We start from the raw sequence: 26,106 nt of genomic DNA on the forward strand, positions 1-26,106 counted from the left end.
TTTCAGGAAATCTCCTCCAGCGCACGTGTTCTCCAGCAGAAGTCAGAACCAAAGGCAGCATCTACAGAAAATCACTGAATTGCTTCTGTGCAAATGTACACGTGCAAAATTGCATCTTCAACAACCTGTGTGAAATAACATTGTTTTTTGGGAGCTAGCTTGGAGATGTAAGTTCTCTGCATTAGGGATACCTCCAGCAAGGTTCAGGGCACGTCAAGGGGCCATCAGTGATTTAGTGACCGAGCCCTTTCAGCGCAGGGTTAACTTTACTCTGAATCCAGCTTGTCAAGCTCCTACCTAAACCTTGCATCTTCACCTGCGATTGCAAACCCAAGCTATGCACATAAACCCAGTCTGCACACACTACAAGGTATGCCCATAAAAAAAACCAGTTGGGTGCAAGTCTGGCACATGCTGCTTGGGAAAGCCAGGTGCTTCTTCAGCGGGAGGACTGAAGTCCATCGTGACTATTACACGAACAATGCTATTTTTGCATTGTCCTGGTGCCTACAACCACCACTTCCCAATTTTGCAAGGTAGGATGTGAACCAAACCAAAAGGGAGGGTTCCTGCCCAAACCAGCTCACAGTTTGGCAGACTGGAGCGGGAAGAGGAGGGAGAGGAGCTCATCGTACTGCAGCGAGGGAGCCCCAGCACAACAGCAACTCATCACTGTCAAAAGCTACGCAGGCATCATTCCTCCAGCGGGTTTATGGAGACAAATGCAGTGCTTTATCAGCCAAGAACGTGAGGGCTGGCAGGTCCACGCCACACAGGCTTTCCATTTCACCGATTTTGGCTTCAGCAGCTCCTCCCAAGCCCGTGCTTTGCCCCCCATCAGCCCCCACAGACTCCTCCAGCAGAGAGCACGGGGGTCCCGGGAAAGGTATCCCCTCCTGTCCGCTCCAGGCTCCTCTCCGCCAGCACCACAGCCCCCGCCTCATGCCACGGCTTGCTCCTTCTCCCACCAAAACTGAATCCTAGAAGGCCCAATCCTGCAAAGCGCTCAGGGTGGCCAAGCCCCATGTTATTAAGAGGATACTCGGCACCTTCCTGTGATTTCTTCAACACCACCTTACGGTTCAGAAGTAACCAGGGACATCCCAAATGCTGAACTGGAGCTGTGAGATCAGACACAAGGGCAGACATGAACTTCTCAAGTGATGCTTTTTACTACGGCACTTCAGCATTTTTTGAGGTAAGAAAACATAACAAAGTGCCTTTGTTATTTTGTTCTACCAGAGATGCTAATGTCGTTAAAGTCAATCCCGACATACGCCGAAAATGTTCCAGAGAAGCTAAACCCCATGTTAAATCAAGTATTAACGCTAGTAGACAGAACAGTACAGTAAAACTAAAGGTGGGGGACGCAGAGGGGAAGATTTGGTAACTTCAGGGCACAAATGGGCCAAGTGCTACAGCCCCTGGGGCAGGGCTCCTCCTGCTTCCCGTGGTTTTCCTTCCAAGTGCCAGAATCCGGCCCCATTGTCTCGGCAGTAAATTCGGCCGGAGATTATCCCCTTACTTTCAGTTCAACAGAGTTCCACTTATAACCGATATTTTCTTCTTCTCCGCCATCCCTTCTGTCTCCGCGATTTTAAGTCTGGTGAGCTGCTTCTGGCTTAAATAGTAACGAGCTTTGTGTTTTCCACCAGATGTGCGAGACAACCTCATCTGCGTCCTTTCACTCGGAGACCGTACAAATGTAATTGCATTAGGGGAACAGCGGCCAAAGCATCGCCCGCGTCTTACAGACCACTCTCAATCAGGAAGCTGTCTAGACGGCTCCCACTAAGTCTGAAAATAAAGTATTAATTGAACTTACCGCGGCACATTCCTCCTTATTAACCTCGACGAGGAAAGGGGGGTCGGGGGCCGAAAGCCGCGAGGGGTTCCCCGGACGCGGGCTGCTTTGACGGGGCGGGGGGTTCCGCTCAGGGGCACGATGCCGCCCCGCCGGAGACCACCGCCCGCACTCCCCCCCCCCGCCCCCCGCAGGCAGCGCCTTATCCCACCGCGGCCCCCGCTGCCTCCTCACCCCGGGCCGCGACGCCCGGCGGGGACCGAGCCCTGCGGCCGGGCGGGGCGCCCCGGGGGAGCCCTGTCCGTGTCTCCCCCCCCCGCCCCGAGGCGCTCACCTGGAGGTGGCTGACGATGCAGTAGGGCTCGGGCTGGCGGAGGCCGCAGGTGGAGGAGGCGGAGAGGCGGGCGGCGCGGCCGATGAGCAGGTCGCCGGTGGCGGGGTAGCAGCTCCCCTCGGCGCAGCCGTAGCTGTACTCGGGTTCCTGCGCCGCCGCGGAGCACAGCGCTGCGCGGCCGCCGAGGGAGAGAGGGATGAGGGAGAGAAAAGCGGGAGCGCGGGCGGGCTGGGCGCCCCGAGCCGCCCCGGCGGGGGCCGCAGGGGCTCGCCCAGCCCGCCGTGCCCCGACGGCGGCCGGAGCGGAGCGGAGGGGAGCGGAGCGGGGCGGGAGTTACCGAGGCAGCAGCAGAGGTAGAGCGGGAGGCGGCCCATGGCGGGCGGCTCGCACCGGCGGGACGGGACGGGACGCGACGCGACGGGACGGGGCTCCCCCTCCACGCCGCCGCCGAAAGCTGTTGCTCCGTCTGCTCCACGCAGGCGCCGCAGCTCCCCGCCGCTCCCGGGGAGCGGCTCCGCGCCGCCGGGCGCCCCCCGGCCCTCCTCCTCCTCCTCCGCCCCGCCGCCCCCGCGGGGCCGGGCCGGGCCGCCGCACACGGCCCCTCCCTCGCCGGCCCCCCGCCCGGGGGCTGCCCGGCCCCGCCGCAGCGCCAGGCCCGGGGGAGGGAGCGCAGAAAAGCGGCTGCCGTCGAGGAGGGGTAGCCCGGCCGGGGTGGGAGGCTGGGGCAGAGCGACCCGGCTGGCGGGCCGGGGAGGGGGACGCCCGCCCCGCGGCAACCGGGGAGCCCCGAGGGGAGAGCGGGGAAACTCCAGCCTGCCTCCCCCCCGGTTGTGCCCTCCCTGCTGCTTTCCAGCTTTGGGAGCAGCAGTCGGGTGGGGGGATCACCCATGGGGCGACCCCTCTCCCTGCCCCAGTTTGTGGGAAAACAGTGTGGGAATGGGGTTTTTGACCCAATCCTGCCTTCTGCCGGGGGTGCTGGTGGCGCTGGGCGCCTGGGAGGGATGGAGCGATGGATGGTGGATGCCTAGCCTGGGCAGCATGGAGGGATGGATGGATGGAGTCTACCTGCACGGCAAGGCCCAAAACCCAGGGAAGGGCCAGGGCGCTGGCAACCGCGGCGCGTGATGCTCAACGGCCCCGAATCCCCTGGTGCTGTGGTGCCAACACAGGTGGCTCAGGAGTGCCATTCCTGGGGATGGCGGCTGTGCTGCCGTACGCAGCTGGGTCTGGCCCTGGCGTGGGCAGAGAGGCCCGCTGGGCCTGGGCGGCCGCTGCCAGGCTGTTTCTCGTTAGCTGGGAGGGAGCGTGCGGCGCAGCTGCCTTCCCAGAGGCGCTGGGGCAGCTGTGAGGGGTGAATGGATGTGCTGGAGCTGCCCCCGTGCTCCCGGCCTCCTGCTTTGGTTCCCTGGGCTCTGCCGGGGACACGGGGGCTTTGTCAGCTGGCGGCAGTGTCCCCGCAGCACCCAGGGGAAAGGCTGACTGGGAAATAGACGCCGAGGAGCGGGTATGAAGGATAGACGCACTTGAAGAGCGCAGCCCCGGCTGGGCACAGGCTGGGACAGATGCCTGGGTTTATATACCCGAGTTTTGCTGGCACAGGTGTAACACGTAAACTTGTGTAAATCTTCACCAGGTACCGGTGTCTCTCAAGAACACTTTGCCCTCGCTATTTGCAGTGCCAGAGTGGAAACACTGCGGTCTGCCTGTCCCAGCAAACCCTGCCGAGGTAGGTAAATATGTTCATTCTCATTTTACAGATGGATAAGCAGAAACAGAGAGATACCAAGTGACTTGCCCTAAAGGTTAAACACCAGGTCTGAAACATAACCTAGGACTCTCAACTGAAGAACTTGTGGGGCTGTTTCATTAAAGATATCCAGGAAATTAAACCATTTTAAGCTGACAGAGCAGGTATTGTAATTCTAAACCTCTTCTGCAATGTGGTCTTCTAAATTCACAAAACTAATTCAGTTTCACAATCCTGTCATGTAAATCACAGCATGGCTTTGTTTTAAAGCTTAAGTACAACAAACATTTTAGTCCCACTAACAGAAAATGTTTTACTCTGCTGCAGTTAGAAACTCTTCCTGTCCATGGCAGATGGGCAGCAGCATCGCTCCATGTGTGACTGTGCGGGGACAGAGTGTTTCATTGCCACTGGATTTTTTGCTGTCTCATATTTTTTCAATTTGATGTTTTCTCCACCTTTTTTTTTCTGTTTCATAGCGTTGTAGAAGTTCTATCCTTCCCTAAACCTAAAATGGGCTAAAGTTGCCCTCCGCAGCTCCTTGCCGCTTGTGGTTAGGCTTCTTCGTGCCTTGCTGCAGACAGCGTGACAACGCGCTGTGTTCTAGCCTGGGGGTGACCCTGCTGCATTGCGTCAGGGATGGAGTTGGAGTTGCAGCCGCGGACCAGGGTGGCCACCGTCACCCGTAACCGTGGTCACCTTTCAGAGGTAGCCAAAACCACCAGCATTCACTGTGTGGGTAATTAGGCGCAGTGAACTTGTTTCTGTCTGTCCCTCTCCGCAGTGCTCGTGAGCAATAGCGAGTGGGAGTATTTTAATTTGATTCTTCAAATGATAAAAATTCTATTTTGTGTCATGTCCTATCCTTGTGGTTGGTGAAGCAGCTTTACAGTGCTGGGGTGTCTGTGTTTGTGCTGGGTTGGAAGTCTTCTCAAAGAACCAAAGTTCAGAATTTGACCTCAGTGGGACCCACTTGATCACCTATTTTCTTATAACACTGCAGTGGTTGAATGCCTAGCAAATACAGCTGATGAGATCATTTTTTATTAAATATATCTTTGATTATATGTGGGTTTGTTTAAGTGTTGATTGCATTTTGATTAATGTCATTGAAGTCAAAATGCTCTACAGCAAGATTGTGATGTCAATATTCTTTTCAGGAAAAAGTTTTCTGAAGCCACTTCTGCCCACAAGAAAGCAAGCCAGGGGGAACTAAAAATAGGTATTTTTGATGCAGATGCAGCATTTTCCCACAAATTAACTTTGCAAAAACACTTTAAAAGTTTTTGCGCCGCTTCCAATGGGGAATGCTGCACAGTTGTAAAACTCAGAAGCTGTCACAGGATGGATTTGGTGTTCTGTAGCTGCTGGTTCCATCTGGTCTGCTCGCTTTGTGTGTCTGAGCATGCTTGGAGGAAGGCAGGGGAGGTTAGACTCCATGCCAACTTTCTTCTTCCTGTTTCCGTTTTTCTTCCAGCAATTTCTGTGTCCCCCCATGGATACATCTCCCCTCCAGACCTGTTTAACTGCCTTGTGTTTACAGATTTCTCATCCTCGCAGCTTGTCAGAAGCCATATGGCAACTCTCACAGCTGACAGTGGATTTTAGGAGGAAGTTCTCTTTCAACTTTCTGCTTGTGAATTCAGATTTTTAAAGCCATGAATGAAATAGTTTTGGTTTATATGCAATTGGGAATTTCTGTCTAAGTGCTTCAGTTTGCCTGTTTCAGGTGTAGTGCAGCAGGGCTGCATTGAAACCTGCAGGAAACCCTTCATTACCTGGAGACCCGCATGTGAGCAGCGTGGTGAGTTGTGTGCTCTGAGTAAAACAGAGATGCTCGATTTCATTATGGCAAAGTCAATCTAAACACAATCGGCTGATTACAGCCTAGTAACTTACAAAGCAGTTTCACACTTCACAGATGATTTTTTAAAGTGCTAAAATTCAGAAAAAGCTAAACCACAAGTTACGTGCATACCTGTGTTCAGGTGTCTTTGTTAGATTATATCAAAGTTATAATTTGATTCCATCATTTTCACAATAGAAGCTATTATATGGCAAATGCATGTTGCACATTGCCCTGGAGCACAGCTGGTTTGCATTAGAGGAGTATCTCTGAAATCTCATCTGTGCCAGCAATTCCCACCCAAGCCCCCCACCGCATATAGGAATGCTACTTTAGCTCTCCTAAACACAGAGTGATAACCATGGAGGGTTTATCTCCATTGGATCAAAACAATGCTGGCTTTTAGATAAGGATTGTTTTGCCGTGCTGCTGCCATGAGGTGCTGCTGCCATAAGGACGGGTAAATGCTAAGAGCCCTACATTCCTGCAGAGCATTCCTCGCTTTACAGATGTGGTCTGGGCTCTGAAGCAGCGCTGGGATCCTCACCCCAGCTGAATGAAGTCCATGATGGATGCTTGGTGTGGGACAGTCCTGCCAGGAATGACACAACTGGTTTTAACAGAGGAAAAGCCATTGTTAGTCTGTTCAGCATCCTGCAGGAGTATGTATACCAAGGGTGGGATTTTGAAACTGGGGAGTAGCTCCCTTCAGGCTTTTTAAAACCCTAGCCCTTCTGTAGCATTTGTTTAGCCCCAGTCTCCTCCTTTATATTTTATAAACTAAAATTTAGGACAATTCCTGTGTTCTTTATGGCTACAAGAAACTACTGAGTGAACCCTGACTTCTGTGAATTGCTGTATGTGGGAAAAGACCTGGAGAAACTGTTTTTCAACATTTGTGGCCCTTTAGACTAACTGCTTAAATGTAAGAGCTGAAATTATTCCCCAGTAGTCGGTTGCATTAACGAAAAATGTGGGAAACCCATTATAAGCATAAGAAAAATAGACATTGCAGGAGGGACATTGACAAAGAAATTATTTTGAAGTTACTTTCGGCATTAAGCATCTGTGCACTGCCATCCAGTGGGCGCTAGGGAATTGGCTCCCTGTCGCCCACCTCCAATGGCCCAGCGCTGCAGGGAGGCACTGCCCATCGCTGTGCATTTTCAGTGAACACAGGGGGACCCCCACATGGTCAGGGGTTCCAAGTGCCCCCCCTGCTCTGTCTCAGTGAAGAGATGGGGATGGAGGAGTGACCGTACCCTGGGGACACCACTGGTCGTCAGCAGGGATGGATACGGAAGCCTGCAGCCCTTCATCTGCATTGCCCCATCCTGGTCTGTGTGGCCCTGTGTGGGGTCGTGACACAGCCACAGGTTATTGAAGGGTTCAGCAGAAGACACAGGGTGCTGGGAGTCTGTCTTTGAGGCAGTTACCTGCAGGTCTCTGAGCAATCCTCCTTTTGCATTTCCAACCCCCTAGAGCGAGAAGCCCTAGGCTGTGCACAGGAGTGTATTATAGAGCTCCCTCAAAGACTACATCCTGATTACTTAATCAGCTGGTTTATTAAAAAGTATTTCCTATTTCCATATAAGCTCAACTGGACAAAAAAAAACAAGAGAAAATTACATTAGTCACTGTGCCAAAATACTACAGGCACGTTCAGATGTATTTACAGAGGACAGCCCTCTGTGCTAGGAAGCTCAGGCAGTGGTAAGCACAGAGGCTTCAGTTGCATTTTACCTGATGGTCTGTTCAGACCCTAACTTTTGCATGTTGCATACTTGCTTTCCTGCTCCGTGATTTCATTTTTAATGGCTATCACTTGTTCCTCTAGTTGTCTCAGTTGCTGTGCCTTGTCTTGTTTGGTTTGATTCAGGTCCTGAAGCTTCTTCTCCAAATCTGGAAGAGTAGAGAAATGCAATGATGCTCATATTTGTTGTGTAAGTAAAATCCAGGGATTAACAGCATTTCTTTTCCCAGCAGTTTTAGAGGCAATAAGCCCATTTCAAATGGAGAATGTTATATATGCAACTGGAGGAAAAAGTCTGGCTTCCGGATGGCAAGAGAAACATGACAGCCTTAAAGAAATTAATTTCTCATCATGTGCTTTTGTCCATCAGCTAGGATGGGGCAGGACATGGAGCTCCTAAAGGAGCTGGTTTAAATGGAAACACTCAGAGAAACAGTGTGTCCACCAATGTGTGTAAAGCCTAGACAATTTGGACGTAATGGGCTTAGGTCTCCCTTATTTACAGGAATGTTTTCTGTTGGTCCCTGTGAAGCTACACCAATGTAAATATACTGGTAACGAGTCAAAACCACATTATTCGCTGCATGTTTCCAACGCACTTATCATCTGGGCATTTGGAGAGACTGGGATGCTCTTAATGCTTCTCCTTAAGGTATATGCTCGAAATTTTTATTTGGATCCTGTCCTGAAGAATTTGCTCCTGGGATGAAGTTTCTGCTTCAGTTTTGCTGATGTTACATGGCATTTTCAGACGTTGAGCCTGGCAGGATCCTAGGCCCAAGGATTCCCAGTGGGAATGCCCAGACCTTCACTACAAGCAGAATTAGGTTTCATGTGTGTAATTGCATGAGAAGTGCTCTTCCTCTTTGGCTGCCCTCTAAATGCACCCGAGGGGCTGTGTGAGGACTGGTGCCGATATGGCTGCAGCGGCCGTGGTCTCCGCTGCCCATGACCCCTCTGTCTCATGGCCACAGTCCCGCAGGATGAGGGCATGTCGCCTTCAGTCTCCACAAGCCAGTATTTGTGCCTGGTTTGTTCTGCCATTGCTCAGAGATAATGTCTGAAGGGGAACAAGTATGGACTGATGGAAAACAGCTACCCTGCAGCTCTGTAACACAAGCCATCACTCAGTAATGTAAGAAAAAACAGAGTACAGAGGGAAGATTTAAGGTCCAAATGCCCAAAGCAAGTGCACAAATCGAGGCTTCCAGCTAAATCTGCAGCGAAGTTTTATGCAGGTTTTGCACTTGTCCTGTTTTTAAACTGTCTGAATCAAATCACTGCAAGTCCCTATGTGGACACTTCTTAAACTCTGCTTATAGCAACCAATTCATGTCAGAAAAAGTACATAAGCCAAATAAATTCAGCTACTTTTAAACTGTTTGAGTAGCTTCAAGCAGGGATTTTCACCAGTAAAATTGTTTTAAACCTGATTTCAGGTTAACCTAGTCTGTTAGTGTCTGTGGGCAAGGACTTCAGTTTAATTCATGACTGTCACAATTTTCACCGCTCACTATGGAGGTAAGAACACCACCTGTTATTCTTTTAATTTTTTTTTCAGTCTCTTCAGCCAGTTTTTCTGCTGCTTCTTTCAGCTGCTTTACTTTTTCTAGTGTTACTTTTGGAGGTCCTTGGGCTTTTAGCTTTTCTTGAAGAATTGTGTACTTTCTTTTAATGTCGGCAAATTCCTGTAACAAAATGCCATTACTTAGTTTAAGAGCATCTCATAATTAATCTGACATACCGAAGGAGATTTTTATACTTTTTTTAAATATCCTCTTTGAACCAAACTTTAAATCTCTCATTCTCTTAAATCTTAAAAAAAAAACAAAAAAAACCGATCCATAATGGGTGTACATCAAATAATGCTTTGCAAAACCTGATAGAAATCAATTAAAACAAACTGCCAGTGGAGCAATCTAAAGGGGTGGTGAGGATGTAAAGAAAATATGATTTAAGATTTTTAAAGCTTATGCTTTTTTTACTTCTTTTGATAGGGCTTTTCTGTAAATTTCATTTTGCCTTGAGGCTTAATTAAAATTTAATGAATTATCTGTAGCAACATTGGCGTTTTTACATTTTTGGCTGTAGTAATATTTACTGGCTAATCCATTCTCCGCTGATGTAGGTTGCTGTTGAGGCTGCAGTTTAGATTTCAACTGAGTTTCTTATAACCTGGAAGCTTGGTCATGTTCCAAGCTTGTGCGGTGGGTGCTTGGTTTCTCCTAGCAATTTAGCAAATTTCTAGGTGCATTCTCAAAAATTGGAGCTACTGAAAAGCATCCAGCCAACCAAAAACTACAAGTAACTCCCACAGCAATTTTCTCTGAAGGAGAATGGCATGGGATGAATGGCCAGGCTGCTTCCATCACTCACGTATTTTAATATCTGGTTTTGTGATTTGTTCTGTTGTGTTTACTGGTGCCCATGGTGACTATGAGACTTACACACAGTGCAAGGAAAAATGTCACAGAGTAGCCAGAGAAATGTGTATGTTTTCTTTCATTCAAGCAAACAGAAGTGTTATTTGCCAGAAGCCTTAAAATAAAAAAGAAATTATTCGTAACCTGCGACATTTTACACTGCATGGCATAAGAAAAACATTAACAGTTTTGAGGAGAGCAGTGTAACACAATTACACTTCTGAATCAAAAATACTTTTAAACATGGAGGGAATCTTTTTTCCCTTAACATGTGACAGAAGGGCTTACATTATCAATATTCTGGGCTCGCTTGTGTGCTGCTTCTGCCCGTGCTCTTGCCTTTGTAGCTTGATTCTTGTTCATCAGCATTTTTGCCTGCAATGTGGCAATTTCATCTTCCATCTCGGACTGTTTTGCTGACAAGTCCTTTAGTTTGTCATTTGTCTTGTTCATTTGGTTCTCAGCCTAAAACAGAGCAATTGAAAGCTGTGGTTTCTTATGCAACGTCCATCCAGCTTGCAGAGCATGGTAATGAGGGAGATTAATGTCAACTGATCAAGGAGAAGAGACCCTTAAATATTATGGAATCAGTGTCATATCTGCACCACATTCTGGTTTTATTTATTTAAGTTCACACTAAGGAAACTTTGAGATTAAGTATCTTTTTTTCTAAAATGTATTTAGTAAATAAATGGAAAGATTTACAGCAAGATACCTGTGAGATTTGTGTTCTGATGCCTCGTATCTCTTCATTTAACTTTATGAAGGTGTTTTTGGAGTGTCCTTGGGACTTCACAACATTTTTTAGTTTATTATTGATTTCATCCACAGGTGGAAGAGCTCTAGCTGCTTTGCTGTAGTGGAAAAATAGAAGTGTGTGTAGTATCATGGCATGGAGAGCAAAGCAAGAAGACATTTCAAATGCACCCATGCTCACATGCAGAAATACTCCCTCAAATCCAACAACAGCCGTTAAAATTGTGGTTCATAAGTTGGCAAAGCAAAACCTCAGTAAGGGACTTTGTGTGGGAGCACATGAGCTGCTGTATTAAAGGTGAGCCTGGATGCTGCAGGCTGCCTGGTGGTGCACTGCTAGTAAGGAAGATGCATGGGTGAATGTATTTTCTCCCTCCCCAATTCTTGTTGGTTCTGTCTCACCCATATTTAAACCTCCCAGTGAACCAGATGTAACGCTCCACTGGGTCCAATGTGGAAGTAGCTGTTTTGGCCTCTGTGACTCAGCAGGCAGAGGAGCCAAGCGCTGGCGGGAGCTGCCTCCTTGCAGCACGTCGGCTCCTGCAGCCTGAGTGGCCATGGCTTGTTCCTGCTGAAGAGGCCCTGTGGAAATGGCAAGCTGAAATCTGCCATCAGCTGAACTTTCCCTCCAGTGTTACTAAGATACTGCCTGAGGTATGGAGCAGTCCTACCGTGCACAGTGCCACCCCAGCTGGAGTGGCACATCAGTAGGAGAATACCCTACTCACTCGGCTTCTTGTGCCTCCACCAGCAGTGTCCGAGCTTCCTCCCTTTTTCTGTTTCTCTTACTTGCATTCAGTTTGTACTTTTCACAGTGGTTCGTAATGCTCCCGATTTTGCCAAGCATGCCCGTGAGCTCTTGTGGAGTCATGGGAAGGTTTATTTGCAGAACGTAGTTTGCCACCTTCTCAATGTCTTCTGGAGGCACGCTCTCATCTGCAACAGAAATGGAGCTGAGGGCATCCTGAAGCGGCTCTTTCCTCCCAGTGAAATGTAAATTATCATTACAGCTGCGTACCCTTTGAGTTATGTGGGAGAATAAAGCTGACAAGCACAGCAAGGGGGTAAGAGAATTATCTCCAACATTTTGTAATTTAATATTATGCTTCCAGGTACTGCTGTTAGTGTTGTCAGAACTGGCTAAAATGAGGATTTGAACCCACTTTGAACTGGGTTATTAAAATTCTGATGTAGAACTGAGCCTGCAGAAGGTTTTAAATCGGTGCACAGCACAGCTAGATGTGTCAGAGCCCATTTCTCCGTTAGCCCCCAGATCAAAGAGGTGCTGGAGAGACTAGGGTGTGAATGGAGCTTTCCAAGCCTGCTGGTGGGTGTAATCCCTTCCCTGGAGTCGCCACAATATTGAGAAAGTGGTTCCTTCACTAGTTAATGAGAAAGGCTGACCTAAAGAGGGAACTTGGGTCAGACTCAGATAGGATGGGAATTTACAGTAGAAAAAATGTATTTTGACAACTCCCCTTACAAATGAGCTCGTCCTAGTTCTTTGCTAAGAGGCACAGGCACCCAGAGTTAAGAGTATTGTGAAGTCTTGTAAATGCCTTGTGAAGTCTCATCATCACTTCCCTTTATAGACAAGACCTTGGGGGATAAAACAGTTGAAACATATTAAATGTTTGTGCTAATGCTCTGAAGTAACTCACCCAGAATTAAATAGAAGACGTTTACTGTGCAAACAGTAGTGCATTCCTGAGAGCTATTTTCTGTAGAAATATATTCGTCTAAAATTACCATTCACGTCAATGTAGAGTACAGCAGATTTAATGTAACTGTACTCAGCTGTTACTGTTCTTAAACTTCAATTTACAAAGCAAAAATGAATGAAAAAAGGCTTTTATAATTGTTAGTAAATGCCATATGTCTACTAAGAAACAAAAGAAGAGTCAAAGGTGGAATTTTCAATTGCTATCAAATAAAGATATGAGAATTGTAAGGACTTAAATGGAGTTTTTCTTCCAATTCAATAAAATAACTTAAATGTTCCCAAACAAAGGAAGTCCTCTGTCCTCTGCCCTTGCTCCCATTTGGATGTAGAGGTATGAATGCCAAAGGACTGCCAACATGCAATGCTTAGAAACTTATGAGATCAGCTACATTCAAGAGATTAAAAAATCCTACCGCGTTTGAACTCTGGTAAAAAAAAACTTAGGGTGCATTTCTTACAGCATTTTTCTGCAATCGCGAGGGTGGAAAATGTTTTAGGGTATATATGGTTGGTTTGTTATTTTTTATGAGAGCTGTGAAGTTCTACCAGAATCCTTTGATTCCTTGAGTTACAGCTTTACGGAGATGATGGAGTGGTATGTGTCCTAATTCCCACGCTCCCTACGGAGAGCCTCTATTTATGGGCCTGGAAAAAGGGGGTGGAATAACAATTTGAGGATGCATTGGACATGCCTGGTCATTATATATTGTATGAAATTATATTAGTAGTCCTTTGCTCAGATAAACCAGGAACTGACAGAATTACTTGCATGCTTCAAATTAAGCACATTAATAAAAGATGACAGTCAGAACATAACAGATCTATTAGAAAATTAATACAAAGTACTGTCATCTGGGAGAAAGAAGCACTAGGAAAAAAGTGATTGAAAAAGATTGCACAGATCAGCAGATAGACAAGAAATTTCATGTGTATACAGCTAAATCATTTTCTGGCTGTCTATTATGCTATATTATATTGGAATATATATTAAAAATGAGTCAAAAAGAACTTTGCATATTTACCTAACAAGAAGTCTTTCACTTTTTGGATGAACTCCTTAGTGATCTCTCTGTCAACTTCAATTTGATTCTTAGCTCTCGCCAGTTGCCCGTTAAATTGTGAGCCTTTCAACTTACTGTCTTCTGCCATTTTTCTAATGCTTTCAACCTGGAAATATTATTAGAAATAGCAGTGCCATTTTCTGGACGTTATCTATCATTGCTTGGCAAGTTGAGCTCTGACACAAAAATAATTTTGATCCAAGCCTCAGCTGGAATCACTTGGTGTGGCTTTGAAAAGTAGTAGGAGACCCCTTTGGGGAACTCTAGAAGTTGCTACATCATGGCCTTCCTCTAGCCTCAGAAAAAAGCCTAAATCAAGCATTTTTTCTCTCTGCAACCACTGCTAAACCACAGCCCCTTCTGTTTCTAAAAGAAGGTGCTGACTGTTATTTTCTATTGCAGTACTGCAGCACGTCAGTGATCAGATTCAGTACAGAAAAGGCACATAATTTCATATGCCTTTTCATGTTGGACTGGCTGTTAAAAATACACTTTAGAGGACACAAATAAGGAAGGTAGAGTTTAAGGCTTGTCTTCAAAGTTACATTTTGCCATTAAATTAGTATTCTTGGTAATTTAAATGAGACCTTTAGATTCGTCATTGAATTCCAACAGTATTTTGCTTTGCTGGGGGCTATGCTTTGCTTTAAGGAGATGCACGGGTACTGCCTCTCTGCAGTCCGTGGAGGGAAGAGATTTGCTGTTTCACCATGCAACAAGAAAAATGGTGATGTGTTTGCTTCCGAAACATCTCAAAATACTTCACTCATCACAGAGGTGCCTGAGGCTTGTGAGTGCCAAAGGCAATGTCCCGGCAGCCTGGCGCTCACCGCCTCGGCAGATGCCTTTTGCTGCTGCCCCTCTGTGTCCTGGGGCTCCAGCCATGTGCCCCGATTGCTCATTTCTAAACCCGTTAGCTGTGATGCAGTGTGTCGCGTGCATTTTATAAAGAGGAAATCGATGCCCAGGCACCCTGCAGGGACAGGACAAAGCCACAGCAGAATGACATTTCTGTTGGAAAATGTGTTTTGCCTATAACTGTAACAGGCATCATCTCTGGTTGTTAATAAGAACAAACTGTCTTTACTGGTGTTTTGGGATTTGTCCATTTTGCTTCCTTGGCACATGTTGTATTGGCCAGACTTCGCTTGAGTTATTTTTCACTGCTACTGTGCAGTACAGCCGACTACTTGATGCCCTTCTAAACATCACTGGGGGTAGAAAAGCTTTGTCTTGAAATTATTTGTAAAAATTATTTAACGACAAACATAAGAGTAATATGAAGTTGTATAAATAGAGCTTAACGCTATGTACAGCAGTAATCCCATTGCAATAAGCATGGGCCGTACTCAGGCCACTGACAGATGGTGCCATTTGAATCTTTCCCCATAAAAATATAGGCAATACTAGCCTGATGCCACTAACTTCCATAGGCACAGGGTACCATGACCCATGAGATCTTGGCAGCTGTGCAGAAGAGGAAGGCATAGCTAGAGCCACAGTCTCTTGGTGGGACTGGCACGTAATACTCCCATTACTGAACCGTGATAGGTCTATGATGTTGGGACAGGGTCCATCACTATGTGACTGCTCTTTGTCCAAGGAGCAGGTGAGTTTTTGTAGATTTGTGACCTCCCAAATCTCATCCTCCATCCATTTCACTGAACAAATGTAGGTTTGATATACAGCACCTGATTCTCAGGTTCCCGTAGCTGAGTAGTCAAGTTATTTAGCAACACAGCAGTCTCCTCAGCTTTTCTGAAGGCATCAGTGGAGAGAGGGAGAGCTCCGCTGCAGTTTGGGCCGCCACACTGCCTGAGTCCGTGACTGTCCCAGCACAAAGCTCCCCCGCAGGCTGCTGTGATACAGGGCTGGTGTCCTGGCACACCACAGATCTGCAATAAGGAAGATGCTTATGTCAGGACTCCTCTGGGGGCCTGAGATACACTCCTGGGGGGAGGAAGATGTTTGACATCATATGAACATTGAACATTGGATGGGATTTTTCCCAAAGAGATGGTGGTCTCGGTCTCTCCAAAGATGGATATCGCTGCCAGTTATAGGTCCCCCGCCCCTGGCTTGAAGGATGCCATGGCAGCCCATGGCTCTAAGCATCCTTGCAGCAGCCATTTGTTGGGCTCTGTGGGTTGCACTAAGACCTTGCTTCACTTCTCTATGGCAAAAGGGCTGAAACTGACCCCTGGCCATATCCAGCTCATGGGTCAATGGCTTGTTCTAATGGATCCAGATCACCTCTCACACAACATGGTACCATGTCTAGCCCTCCATATAGTTTGACACAGATGTTGAGGCTAAAGGCCTAGATGGATGATCTCTTCCAGATCTGGCAGGGCTGGCTGAAGGTACTATCAGGTATTCATTGCTGCCCTGCACAAGGACAGAAACCCCTTCCTCTCCCATGGGTGATGCAAAGGATATGTGAGCACTCCCCATCCACTCCAGGGCAAAGTTGCTCTGCTTAGATTAAGTTACTGATGGAGGAGGTTGGGGTTAATCTTTCTGAATTTACACTGATGTTCTCTTACGACTAGTGAGTGCTTAAACAGTTCCTTGTGCTGGGTCTGCCCTGGGAGCAATGGCTTCCAGAAGGGTGGTAGTAACCACAGCTGAAAAGTGCAGCTGTTTCTGATGTGACTGCATGTCTGTGCCACGGAAGTGCCATTTTCCAGATTTAAAAATGCATGTAAGCACCCTTTTAGAATAAAACCTACCAACAGCATCAAAAAAGAGATTTTTGTTCAGCTCCCATTCAAAATTCACAGCACCTACCTTTTCATTCAAGTTTTGAATGTCAGGGATCTTGATCACCTTGAGCTGTTCCAGCACATTGCTTGCTTTGAAGGCCTGATGGCCCAACATAGCAAGTGCGTGGTTCCTGGTGTACTCTGAGTATCTTACAATAGGGATTGTCCCACTGGTCTTCTGTTCTGCCAGCAATGATACTTCAGAGTGTTTCCTAATGTTGCTGATGACATCTGTAGCAACAGAAATAGGATTTAGTACTGACTGTATTTGCATTGCATTTAATTCATGTATTTACGTGAATTCTGGACAAATAGTGAGTGACAGGTGATTCTGTTTGTTGTCACTGGTGTTTGATTCGGGACAGCAGGGAGGGACAGGAGCTGTCATTTCCTCAGTCAAGCTTTTTAATCCTTTACTTAGCCAGTTGCCAAACAGGAATAGTTATTGATACTCATAAAACCTGCTAAAATAGATGCAAATACAATGAAACCCATCTCATTCTTCGGAGTCCAAGGTGTATGAAAAGCCAATTGAAGATATAAAAGTATAAAGGGGATCCCGTTAATGACAAAAACTGCTGTTGATCTGCATTTATCAGTAGCTCATGCATTGCTGCTGTTGTTGATTTGATTAAGTTCCTGCCATTTATGCTGTTTTGCAGTTTAGGCAGGAGAACTGTTTCTGCCAGTTGTAAACCCTATGAAATGATCAGCTCTCTGTGAGTCAGGAAAGCATTTGTGCTGTCTGTTCAGCATAGCACCCAAAAGTTAAATGTCTGCTGAACTGGGGCCAAAATTTAGATTACAAATGGGAATTTATGAGTTTTCTTTGGCTCTGGAAAATCCAGTTTCAGGGTTGATGCATTAAAAAAAAAAAAAAAGCATTTCCATGTAAAGCTTGTAGGCCAGGCAAAAATTACTTTCCAGCAAGAGTCTTTCTTGTTTGCTTAGTGTAAGCTTTCTCTTAACCAGACTCAAAAAGGTTGGAGAATATTACAATTTTTGCAGATTAATAGACTAAGGAAAGGACTCAGGCCTTTTGCAAAACACATAATTTAAAGCTGCTGCTGTTGAGGCTTCCCAGGTCTCCAGAGAACCCAAAGTTGACCCCAGATCCCCAGGCAGAAGTATGTGCAATGAACCAGAACTGATGTGTCAGCAGTGAAAAAGCATTAGAGGTCATTGATTAACATCCCTCTTTGTGCTGGTAACTGACTCAGTTACTAGTTGAAGTCAATGATAAGTCACTCATCAAGTCCTGCATGCTTTGAATCAGCCTCTAAAGTCCTTGGCCTTGCTTGAAGTTGAACAATGTTTAGTTATCGTGTGAAACCAGGGCTATTTATTTTACCTTGTAGCTCTTGGAAACAATGTAGTTTAAAGTTAGCTCCTAATACAAAATACCTGGCAAGAGGCTGCTGTAACTCCGCATCTAAGCCAGAGACTGTTTTCTCTGCAACAGTTCCATCACAGGAATATTTTACAGTGGTTCAGCTCTCCATTAAGTGGCCCAAATGCGTTTTTCGTGCTTGGTTTGTGATGGAGCTGTAGAGCTTCCAAGTTCCTTTACATTAAACACAGAGTCTTAGCACAGGCTTGATTTACAGCCCAGAAAGCTGTACTCACTGCATTACCATACCACAGAGGCTGCAAAGCCAGGGGCCAAGGCTGGAAAGCCATAATTTAATGAGATCTCATAAACTGCAAACATTGTTTTAAGGACACTTGTATCTTGTTTTTTCCAGTGATTTTAATTCATTATTAGATACTGACATTTCCAGGTCAGCCGGCTGTATGTGTGCCTGTGAGGAAGCCTCCAAGTCCTGATCCTTGGCAAAGAGAGGCAGGTGGGAGCCCATTCCCCACATGTGTCTAGAACACAAGTACCAAATGTGTCCCAGATGGTGTACGTGGCCATATCCTGCTCTACCCCAGCAAAAATGAGAGAGGAAAAAGCAGACAGAGCCATACCTAGGACGTGCCGCTGGTCCAGAAAGGAAGATGGGGTAAGGGAGCCAGGCTTTCTCCTGGATTTTGGAGAAGCTGGTTATCTTGATGGAAATGTTATTTCTGTGCTCTTAGATGCTTGGTAGCAGGACCAATGAGTATTTGTGGCCCTGACCAGAAATTCAGCTTAAATTCAAGGTCTTCCCCTCCCCACACCCCCGTGTACTTTTTATAGGGCTGTTTATCCCTCTCCTGAGGCCAAAAGACGAAGCGGGTTTGGAACGTGACCAGAGAGCACCATGGATGCTTCAGCTGTGCATCCACTGACCTCCCTGGGATTTATTGTTTCTTTGCCTTCCTGCCTTTCTCAGAGTCTGCACAAGACTCAGCTGAGTTGGGAAGCGGAGCCTGGGAGAGCTGTGCTGACTGCTCGCGCAGGGACCTGAGCGGAAGAGCCGGCCCTGGGGGCACTGCCAAGTACAACAGGGCAGGGGAGCCCTAAATCTTAATTAATCCCTCTTTTCCCCTCTTCCTTTCCCTCAGCTTTGTATTCTGTTGACTTTTCCTTCTTTTTTTTCCATCTTGTCTGGGCCAATCTTTTTCTCACCCAAATAAGACACAGAGGAGCTGTAAATGGGAGCGCATTGCCTGTAGCTTGTGTCTTCTGTGGTGCGCATCTTATCTTCTGGGGTTCATATCTTGGCAGCTATCTCTTTGGAGAGCATACTGATGACAATCTCCTGCCACTGTGGATGATCTAGCATCTGTTCAAGATCTCTGACTGATGCATCCCTGTCTTTCTCCAGGAACCAGTCTGTGACATTGTCATTACTGCTATTAGCAGCTGATGGATACTATACTTAGCTCAAGCACAGACAGCATAATTCTTTCAAAAATGCCAAGGAACTCAGTTCTGACTTCACATTTTTTGATGATGGAGAGCTAGCTCCTTACCACATAAAGTCATGTATTTTCCCATGGGAACACTAAGAAGTTGCACTATGACTCTCTGCTTTAATTAAACAAACCATGGCTGTACAGCATTCTTTAAGTATTGCTAAGAGCAAGAGGAGTCAGAAGTGGGGAGAAAGTCCTTTGCTGTACTACTGTATGAGCTGTGAGCCTACACTGTGAAACTGGGTGGCTTTTAAATCCTGATGTAAACATCAGGATTCATGAGACTTCTGACTGGAGTGACCCTGGCACATGCATCTGAAATTTAGGATGCTAGAAATCATGTCTTTTTAAGAAAAAAGGGAGTTTGGAAAGTCAGTATAAAATGTTGTTAGTATTTACATTTTTGCACTACCATGGGAAACTAAAATCTAGGGATCTCTGAAATATTGTATGGTTCGATGGTAAGAAAAAAAATCTGAAATTTCATGGAAAATGTTCACCTATTTCAATTAATTGCTGGTTGCCTTACCTTTGAGATTCAAGTAATGAAAGCTTTGATGCAGATGTATTTTCTGTTGTAGAAGTTCATACACTAGGTCAGCTTCTTCCCCAATGTCTTCTATGTTCTGGTTAAGGTCAGGAAACTCATACAGTGTACTGTGAAGGGGATCCATTTGTGCAACTTCTTGTCTGAAAGGGAAATGGCAGTTATGCAGAAGTCAGACTGGATAATTCTTAAACTAGAGCTGAGATACACAATATTTTAGAGGACAAGAGATAAATTTCTAAATAAGCAGAAACATTTACTTGTAATGGCTTATTAAGAAAACCCTTAGAATGAACTGGAAAATTCCAGCATTTAAGTATATGCCTGTGGGTGACAGATAATATCTATAAAGATTATTTTGTTCACAGATGTACTGAAAACAGTGACTTAGTATTCCAGCATCTGTGTGCTGATCAGAAGTGGGACGTGATGTATAGGGATGGCTGGTGGAGCCCAGGGGAAGACTGCTTTCTCAGTCAAGGGATTTTTTCAGGAGCAGCCGAGCCCTTACTGAACATAGCCCTGAAAATCCTTGATGCCTGAGAGGGCCTTCAGTGAAAGAACAGGATGTCTCAAAATTCTTTCAATTTCAGAAATGGCATCTGCAAAGGCTTTGAAGCGCATGTCACAGCTGGGCATTCGTCCTCCTTTGTCTTCAAGATTTGCAGCAAACCTCATTAACTCCTGAACAGTCTGAGTGAGGGCAGTAATTTCAGTGTCCCACTGATCAAAACAAAGATGACACTGACGGCAAGAGGGAAAGTCTTTCTCAAAGCCACGGCCGCACTGGTCGCAGAACCGGCCGGTGACACCAGCACGGCAGTTACACGCGCCGGTGGCTTTGTCACACTTGGGCTGGCTGGTTCCCTCCAGGTTACACTTGCATGCTGCAAGAAAGGGACAGCAAGTTACATTCAGTTGTTCCTTTTCCATGGGATTAACGCATGCAAAAGGTACAATTGTGCATTTCAAGACAAAAGAAGTAAACAGGTGTTTGAGTTTTAGAGCAAAGTGGACTGCCTGGCTAATGGCTCTTCATCTCTAACTTCCATGGTCCCATCATAACCATATAAGGAACAATATAGATAAATAATATAAACACTTTTGTCCATCTCATACACACAAATATATGAAAGCCTGCTTCTCTAGATGTATGTCCCATCTCCCCTATGAATATAAAAGGTAAACGTTTCTTCTGAGGCAGTTTCTAATCCAGTTGTCCCCACTTAGTAATACTTACAAATGCAATGTGTCTGGGGATTGCCAAAGTAATTTTCCTCACATTCATCGCAACACCTTCCGCTGTAACCTAGCTTACAAGGGCACTGGCCTGTAAGCTGCAAAGACAGTTAGGATTAAATAACTTCCTGCAGAGTCATATGGCTGGAGATACGTTATTTACTGAGTTTCTTTTTCTCCCTGTGACTTATGTCATATGGCTGCATGGGGACTGCAGTGATAGTGCTTGCATGCAGTCTTTGAACACCATGGTTTGTACAGTATTGTCCCACCTTTCCCATCTTCCTCAAGGTTGTGAAAACAAAATGGACTTTGAGAGGTGGCTTTACTTGACTAATATGAAAGATTTTGTATGTTCCAGTCTATAGATGCTCTTTGAGAACTCATCCTGTGACTATGATCTCAGAGAGGATTTTTTTCCTTTGCAAAACAGATTAATTTCTCATTTTTGCTGCAGCAAAGTACTCATCGTAAGATTTCAACTTTTAACTACATGATATGTAACTGAAAACCTCAAGGGTACATTATGCACATTGCCCTAGAAAATTTATTTTGGAATTCAGCTATTAAATTAAACTGCAGGGAATTACAGCTCTGATAACTGGTACAGCTCAGAAAAGCAGTAGTAGTTCTTTGAGGTTAAGAGCTACATTTGCTAGGAAAAATAATAAATCCATTAAATAAACTAGAACAAATAGAAAGCATATTGAAAGGAAAACGTGAAAGCACATCAGCAAGAGCTTGGGATAAGCTCCTGGTGCTCTGAAGTCAATAGCAAAATTGCTGTGAGTCCATGGGACCACAATTTTACCTCTATATTCTGAAACGCTGATTTATTTTTTCTACATTCTAGCTCTAAAAAGTGCACAGGAATTAAAGATGAGAAAAGGTAGTCTAGCACTCTGATAGATGAGGCATGATTAATGTAATGGGCATAGCTGCTACTTTATGAAAATAAACACTTAAAAAAAATACTCGTAAGACTCTGGACTTCCTTCTTCCCTATACATATACTTACAAGGCAGCTTTTTCCTATGTGATATTTTCTTACAAAGTATTTCTAAGATCCCCTTGGCAAAGAAACACACAGGGAAAGAGAAATCGCTTACAAGTAGAGCCACATTATTAGAACAGCAAGTTTGATATAAGGACTCAAAGTGTCATCGCACCAACTGCAAAATTCCAAAGACTTCTTGTTTTCAGGGAGCACGACAAAAAACTACCCTCATTTATAAGAGAGTCCCCACCATGCCATACCAAAACACCACCACCCTGGTTCCTAGAAAGCAGAGGAATTTTCTTGCCTGGTTGCACAGGTTGCTTTGGGAGTTTTTTGGATCACAGTCACAGATCTGACATCCTTTTCCACTAGCCAGGTCCCAGTAGCCAGAGGCACACTGGTTGCATGTCACGCCCACCACGTTGGGCAGGCAAGGGCAAGCTCCCGTGGCTGGGTCACACAGACAGGCTGCATCCCCCCCTGGGCATATGGCAGGGCAAACACCTGCCGGATTGCATGTGCACCCTGGAAAAAGAAGGACCATAAGTACATCAGACGATAATATAGACAGCTGATGGACAATCAGAGCTGTATACAAAGCCCATGCTGTAGGTTTACTTCCAGTAATCTTGAACACATTTTTAATTTCATACAGTTTACCTATCTTTCTATAATAGTTTATATATCGCTTTGAGCAAGCTTACTGGGAACGTTCAGTACTTTTAATACAGGCACAAAAAACGAAGGCGTAGTGAATTTTGAATCTTATTAGAATGAAATGTTAAATATGCTGGGTAAGGAGAAGCTGATTTACACTAGGCACTATCCAGCGTGGGAAACCCCAGTAAGCCAAGTAAGATAAGAAACCTTGCTTGTGAGGAGCCAAAAGTCCTTGCTTAACCATTTCTAACAGACATTTCTAATCTTCCAAGAATGAACAAGGAATGGGCTTGAACTGTATTTTAGATGTTCCCAGAAAAAAAGTTTATTGAAAATACCTATAATTGTCTGGCCTGTAGAAACTAGACCCTCGATCAGGCACATTTGTGAAAATAGTCTTTGAGAAGTGTTGGGAAGAAACTTATGCCTTGCTTTTTCTTACACTCCTGCCTTTCTGTTAAAAGTGCTGAGTTATTGACAGTGTCCTCATGGAATCTATTAAATTGCCTGAATAGTTTTATTCTAGCCACTTAATGAAAACAACTGGTAAGGCAGGGAGCTCAGCAAGGGACCATCTGGTTAACTGAGCATTGCTTAGTTGGCATCAGCCAGCAACATGGATAAACAATTATCTTTGATTCCTTTACTTTTGATTCCTTCCTGAATGGGCTGAATGCATATTTATTTTTCTAACAGGAGGTACTGATTTCATTTCACAAATGAGTATGTCCTAGGAGTGATATTCAGTATGAGATTTAGTGAGACTTGGATGACAAAGAATTCAATAGATGCCATGTTAACATTTATTTGCATCACTGGATAGAAATATATTTGGTATTCTCATATTTTGCTCCATTGATCTGCTTTAGTTTTACTGTCCCTCCAAGGGCTAACCTCTCCTTATAGCCTAACTTATTTAAAACTTTTCTTGGTAGTGTTACTCAGTTACAGTGCTATTGCTTGCTTACTTTGACAGCTTTGATCAAGGGCTGAGCCAAAATACCCTGGTTTGCAGAACTGGCAGTTTGCTCCATGGGTGTTGTGTAAGCACTTGGTGCATTCCCCAGTGACCCTGTTACAGGACTCAGGGTCTGTCACATCAATGTTGTTATTGCAGGGACATGGTGCACAGTCAAGCCCAGGGCTGCCTGGGTTTTTGTAGAACCCACTAGGACACTCGTCACACCGATTGCCTGTTGGAGAGGAAGGTAAAAATATTTGCTGGCTGATGGGAATTCAAGTGAAACATGTAACTTCCAATAATACTGTTAAAAGATTCAGACTGTCTCTTCAAATGCACATTTCCAAGGGAAAATATCCACCTGTTTGAGACTGTTGCCCTTTAATCCTACGATCAGCTTAAATTACATCTCCCACACTGAAATCTGATGGAAATGCACTCTCCTCATCCCAAGTAGTTTTTGCCAAGGAAATCCTCTCAGTAGGAGTAAATAGGTACCCTCTGAGAAAACATCCAAACATCTTTTTCCGGCAGTCCTTTCAATGGCAGTAGTCAGAGTTGGCCATATTTGCAGGATTTTCCCTGGGGCCTTCACCCCGACAGCAGCACAGGAAGGTGGGGGGTGCTCTTTCCCGGAGCAACCCAGAGCCCTGCAGACCTGCCCTCCTTTCCCTAACCCAGTGGAGGATCCCCAGGTCAGATGAGCTCTGGGACACTCTGTCCTTGCTTGCTGGCATTGCAATTACTTCTGCATGCCATCCCAATGCCCACCCTTATTGGGGTGCTACCCCTCTGCATCTCAGAAACCTTTCTGGGCAAGCTGGTGTTGCTGGGACCTCATCCACTGGCTCATCCTCAACCAAGGACTCTGCTCCTTCGCTGTGGTCCTCAGGACCAGAGCCTTTCACAATGTCTGAGGAAATGAGCCTGGTGGCATGGAGGTGACCAAGAGCCTTGCTGGGCAGGAACAGGAGGAAGAAAGTCCAGAACCGAGGATTGTGGTGGTTTGTGAGGACAGAAGTCCCCTAGGTGAGTACCAACAGGGATCATTTTAGCCCTACAGCAGTTACTCAAGCAAAACTGCTCTTGACTTATAAAGGAACCTGACCTAAGTAAAAATGACAGCACTGGTTTAGTTTTTGGCAGTGTTTCCCATTAGGGTTTGCTTCCATCACTGGAGATCTTTCTAATGCCCAGGGGGAGGAAAATCATTCACCATTCAGCCCATTCAGTTTTCTCTGCAGATATTCAAGCTAAGTCAACAGGATCGTAGGAAACAAGGCACCAGTTTGCTGCAAAAATATCTGCATTTGAGACAGCTGAGAATGGAAAGCTCATTTCTAAAGTGACCATTTGAATGGTGAAACAGTCACTTTTGGGCATAACATCAAAGCAAGATTCCTCTATACTAAGAAAGATTTTCTCTGATTAGGAAATCTTATCAGCTCTCTTTGATGCTCTGTTCTCTCCAATTTGGGCTTCCAACATTTGTTTTTCAGAGGTAATGAGCAACTGCAGTTCTCCCCTCCTCTCTCCACCAGGTTAATGTAGTGCCCCTGCAAAGGAGGAGGTTTCCAGAGAATGCCATCAGATTATTTAATGGCTTCACTGTATCCACATAGGTGAATCCCTTTTTCAAACAGTAGTTGCACAATTCCCTCTTTTCTCCATCAGGACTTCCCCACCTAATTTCAGTAAATTTGAGTGTTAACTTTTCTTACCTATTTTATTACCATTACCTCACTTGTCACTTCTGAACAGATGATGGGCAGAGGATAGTATTTTTTCTCTCTTACATTAATTTTAATAGAATAAAACCCAGTCCTTATTTTGCTTCATACCTGAATATCCCTCGAGACAATTGCAGACTAATTGTGCAGACTGGGGGTCCTGGTAACAGGAACGTGCAAAATACCTATTGCTTGTAGGTGCCCCTGGGCACATGCATGGGCGGCAGGGTTCTCCGTTCAGAGGGTTTCCATAATAGCCATCCATGCACCTGTCAAAGCAGTCAGCACAAAGCAGGAGAAATTGTCAAGTGCTCCTTTCAGTCCCTGCAGGTGAACCAATTTATGTGCATGTATAATTAATCTAACATTCCAGGTCATTGTAATGCTGTCCCCATTAATTGGTACAGATATATCAAGCTTCAAAGGTGTTCTAAAATGGAAAATTGGAGATGCATTTCCAAAATCTGGAGCAAAAAGAAAAAAACCCGTATGTTTTCTTTTCAAGGAAAGTCTGAAAACTTTCACCTACTCTGGAACAATTTTAATCTAAATGATCATATATACATATGATGTATCACACATGTTTTGCATAGACAGCTAAAAGCTGCCGTGTAAAAATTCTGTATATTCACCTACCACTACATATATTCATCTATTTCCATACGTACACAGAAGGAGTGGTTGGCATGACATTAGAAAGTCCTGGCATGGGCAAAAAAGCAATGATTCATTCAGAACACTCAGAGAATATTGCATATTTTAGATGCAGCATGCTTATTGAAATCAGCCATGCTCTGTCTGACACATTTTGCAAACCCAGGGTGACAGCTGTTTCGAGGCAGTGGTGGCTGTGCTGTTACCCAGAAAGCTGGGGGGCTTTGGGGGCTCCTTGGAGGCTCAGCCACCCCCACCA

At 45.4% G+C, this 26,106-nt stretch overlaps 2 protein-coding genes and 1 long non-coding RNA gene across 3 annotated transcripts in view; 1 reads left to right on the forward strand and 2 right to left on the reverse strand.

Moving 5' to 3' along the window:
* LAMB1 (laminin subunit beta 1) overlaps positions 1-2,654 on the reverse strand; it is a 44,409-nt gene extending 41,755 nt beyond the window's left edge. Inside the window, exons 1-2 of the mRNA XM_075024864.1 lie at positions 2,476-2,654; positions 2,139-2,308 (exon numbers count right to left, since the gene is read on the reverse strand). Coding sequence (XP_074880965.1) covers positions 2,139-2,308; positions 2,476-2,512 — 207 coding nt within the window. The 5' untranslated portion in view covers positions 2,513-2,654. The remainder of the gene's footprint in view (positions 1-2,138; positions 2,309-2,475) is intronic.
* A 1,120-nt stretch (positions 2,655-3,774) lies between these two features.
* On the forward strand, positions 3,775-10,833 carry LOC142030541 (uncharacterized). The gene is made up of 5 exons (XR_012650208.1): positions 3,775-3,864; positions 5,615-5,689; positions 7,611-7,674; positions 8,924-9,005; positions 10,739-10,833. It is a non-coding gene; the product is annotated as an uncharacterized LOC142030541 (long non-coding RNA).
* LAMB4 (laminin subunit beta 4) overlaps positions 7,194-26,106 on the reverse strand; it is a 44,043-nt gene continuing 25,130 nt past the window's right edge. The window contains exons 21-34 of the mRNA XM_075026783.1: positions 25,305-25,462; positions 23,471-23,695; positions 22,147-22,367; positions 20,844-20,940; positions 20,115-20,490; positions 19,586-19,746; positions 16,238-16,443; positions 15,139-15,342; positions 13,409-13,553; positions 11,392-11,599; positions 10,623-10,761; positions 10,196-10,372; positions 9,019-9,172; positions 7,194-7,633 (exon numbers count right to left, since the gene is read on the reverse strand). Of these exons, the coding sequence (XP_074882884.1) occupies positions 7,494-7,633; positions 9,019-9,172; positions 10,196-10,372; positions 10,623-10,761; positions 11,392-11,599; positions 13,409-13,553; positions 15,139-15,342; positions 16,238-16,443; positions 19,586-19,746; positions 20,115-20,490; positions 20,844-20,940; positions 22,147-22,367; positions 23,471-23,695; positions 25,305-25,462 (2,611 nt within the window). The 3' untranslated portion in view covers positions 7,194-7,493. The remainder of the gene's footprint in view (positions 7,634-9,018; positions 9,173-10,195; positions 10,373-10,622; positions 10,762-11,391; positions 11,600-13,408; positions 13,554-15,138; positions 15,343-16,237; positions 16,444-19,585; positions 19,747-20,114; positions 20,491-20,843; positions 20,941-22,146; positions 22,368-23,470; positions 23,696-25,304; positions 25,463-26,106) is intronic.

The sequence above is a fragment of the Buteo buteo genome, chromosome 4, assembly GCF_964188355.1.
Source record: "Buteo buteo chromosome 4, bButBut1.hap1.1, whole genome shotgun sequence".
Lineage (NCBI taxonomy): Eukaryota > Metazoa > Chordata > Aves > Accipitriformes > Accipitridae > Buteo > Buteo buteo.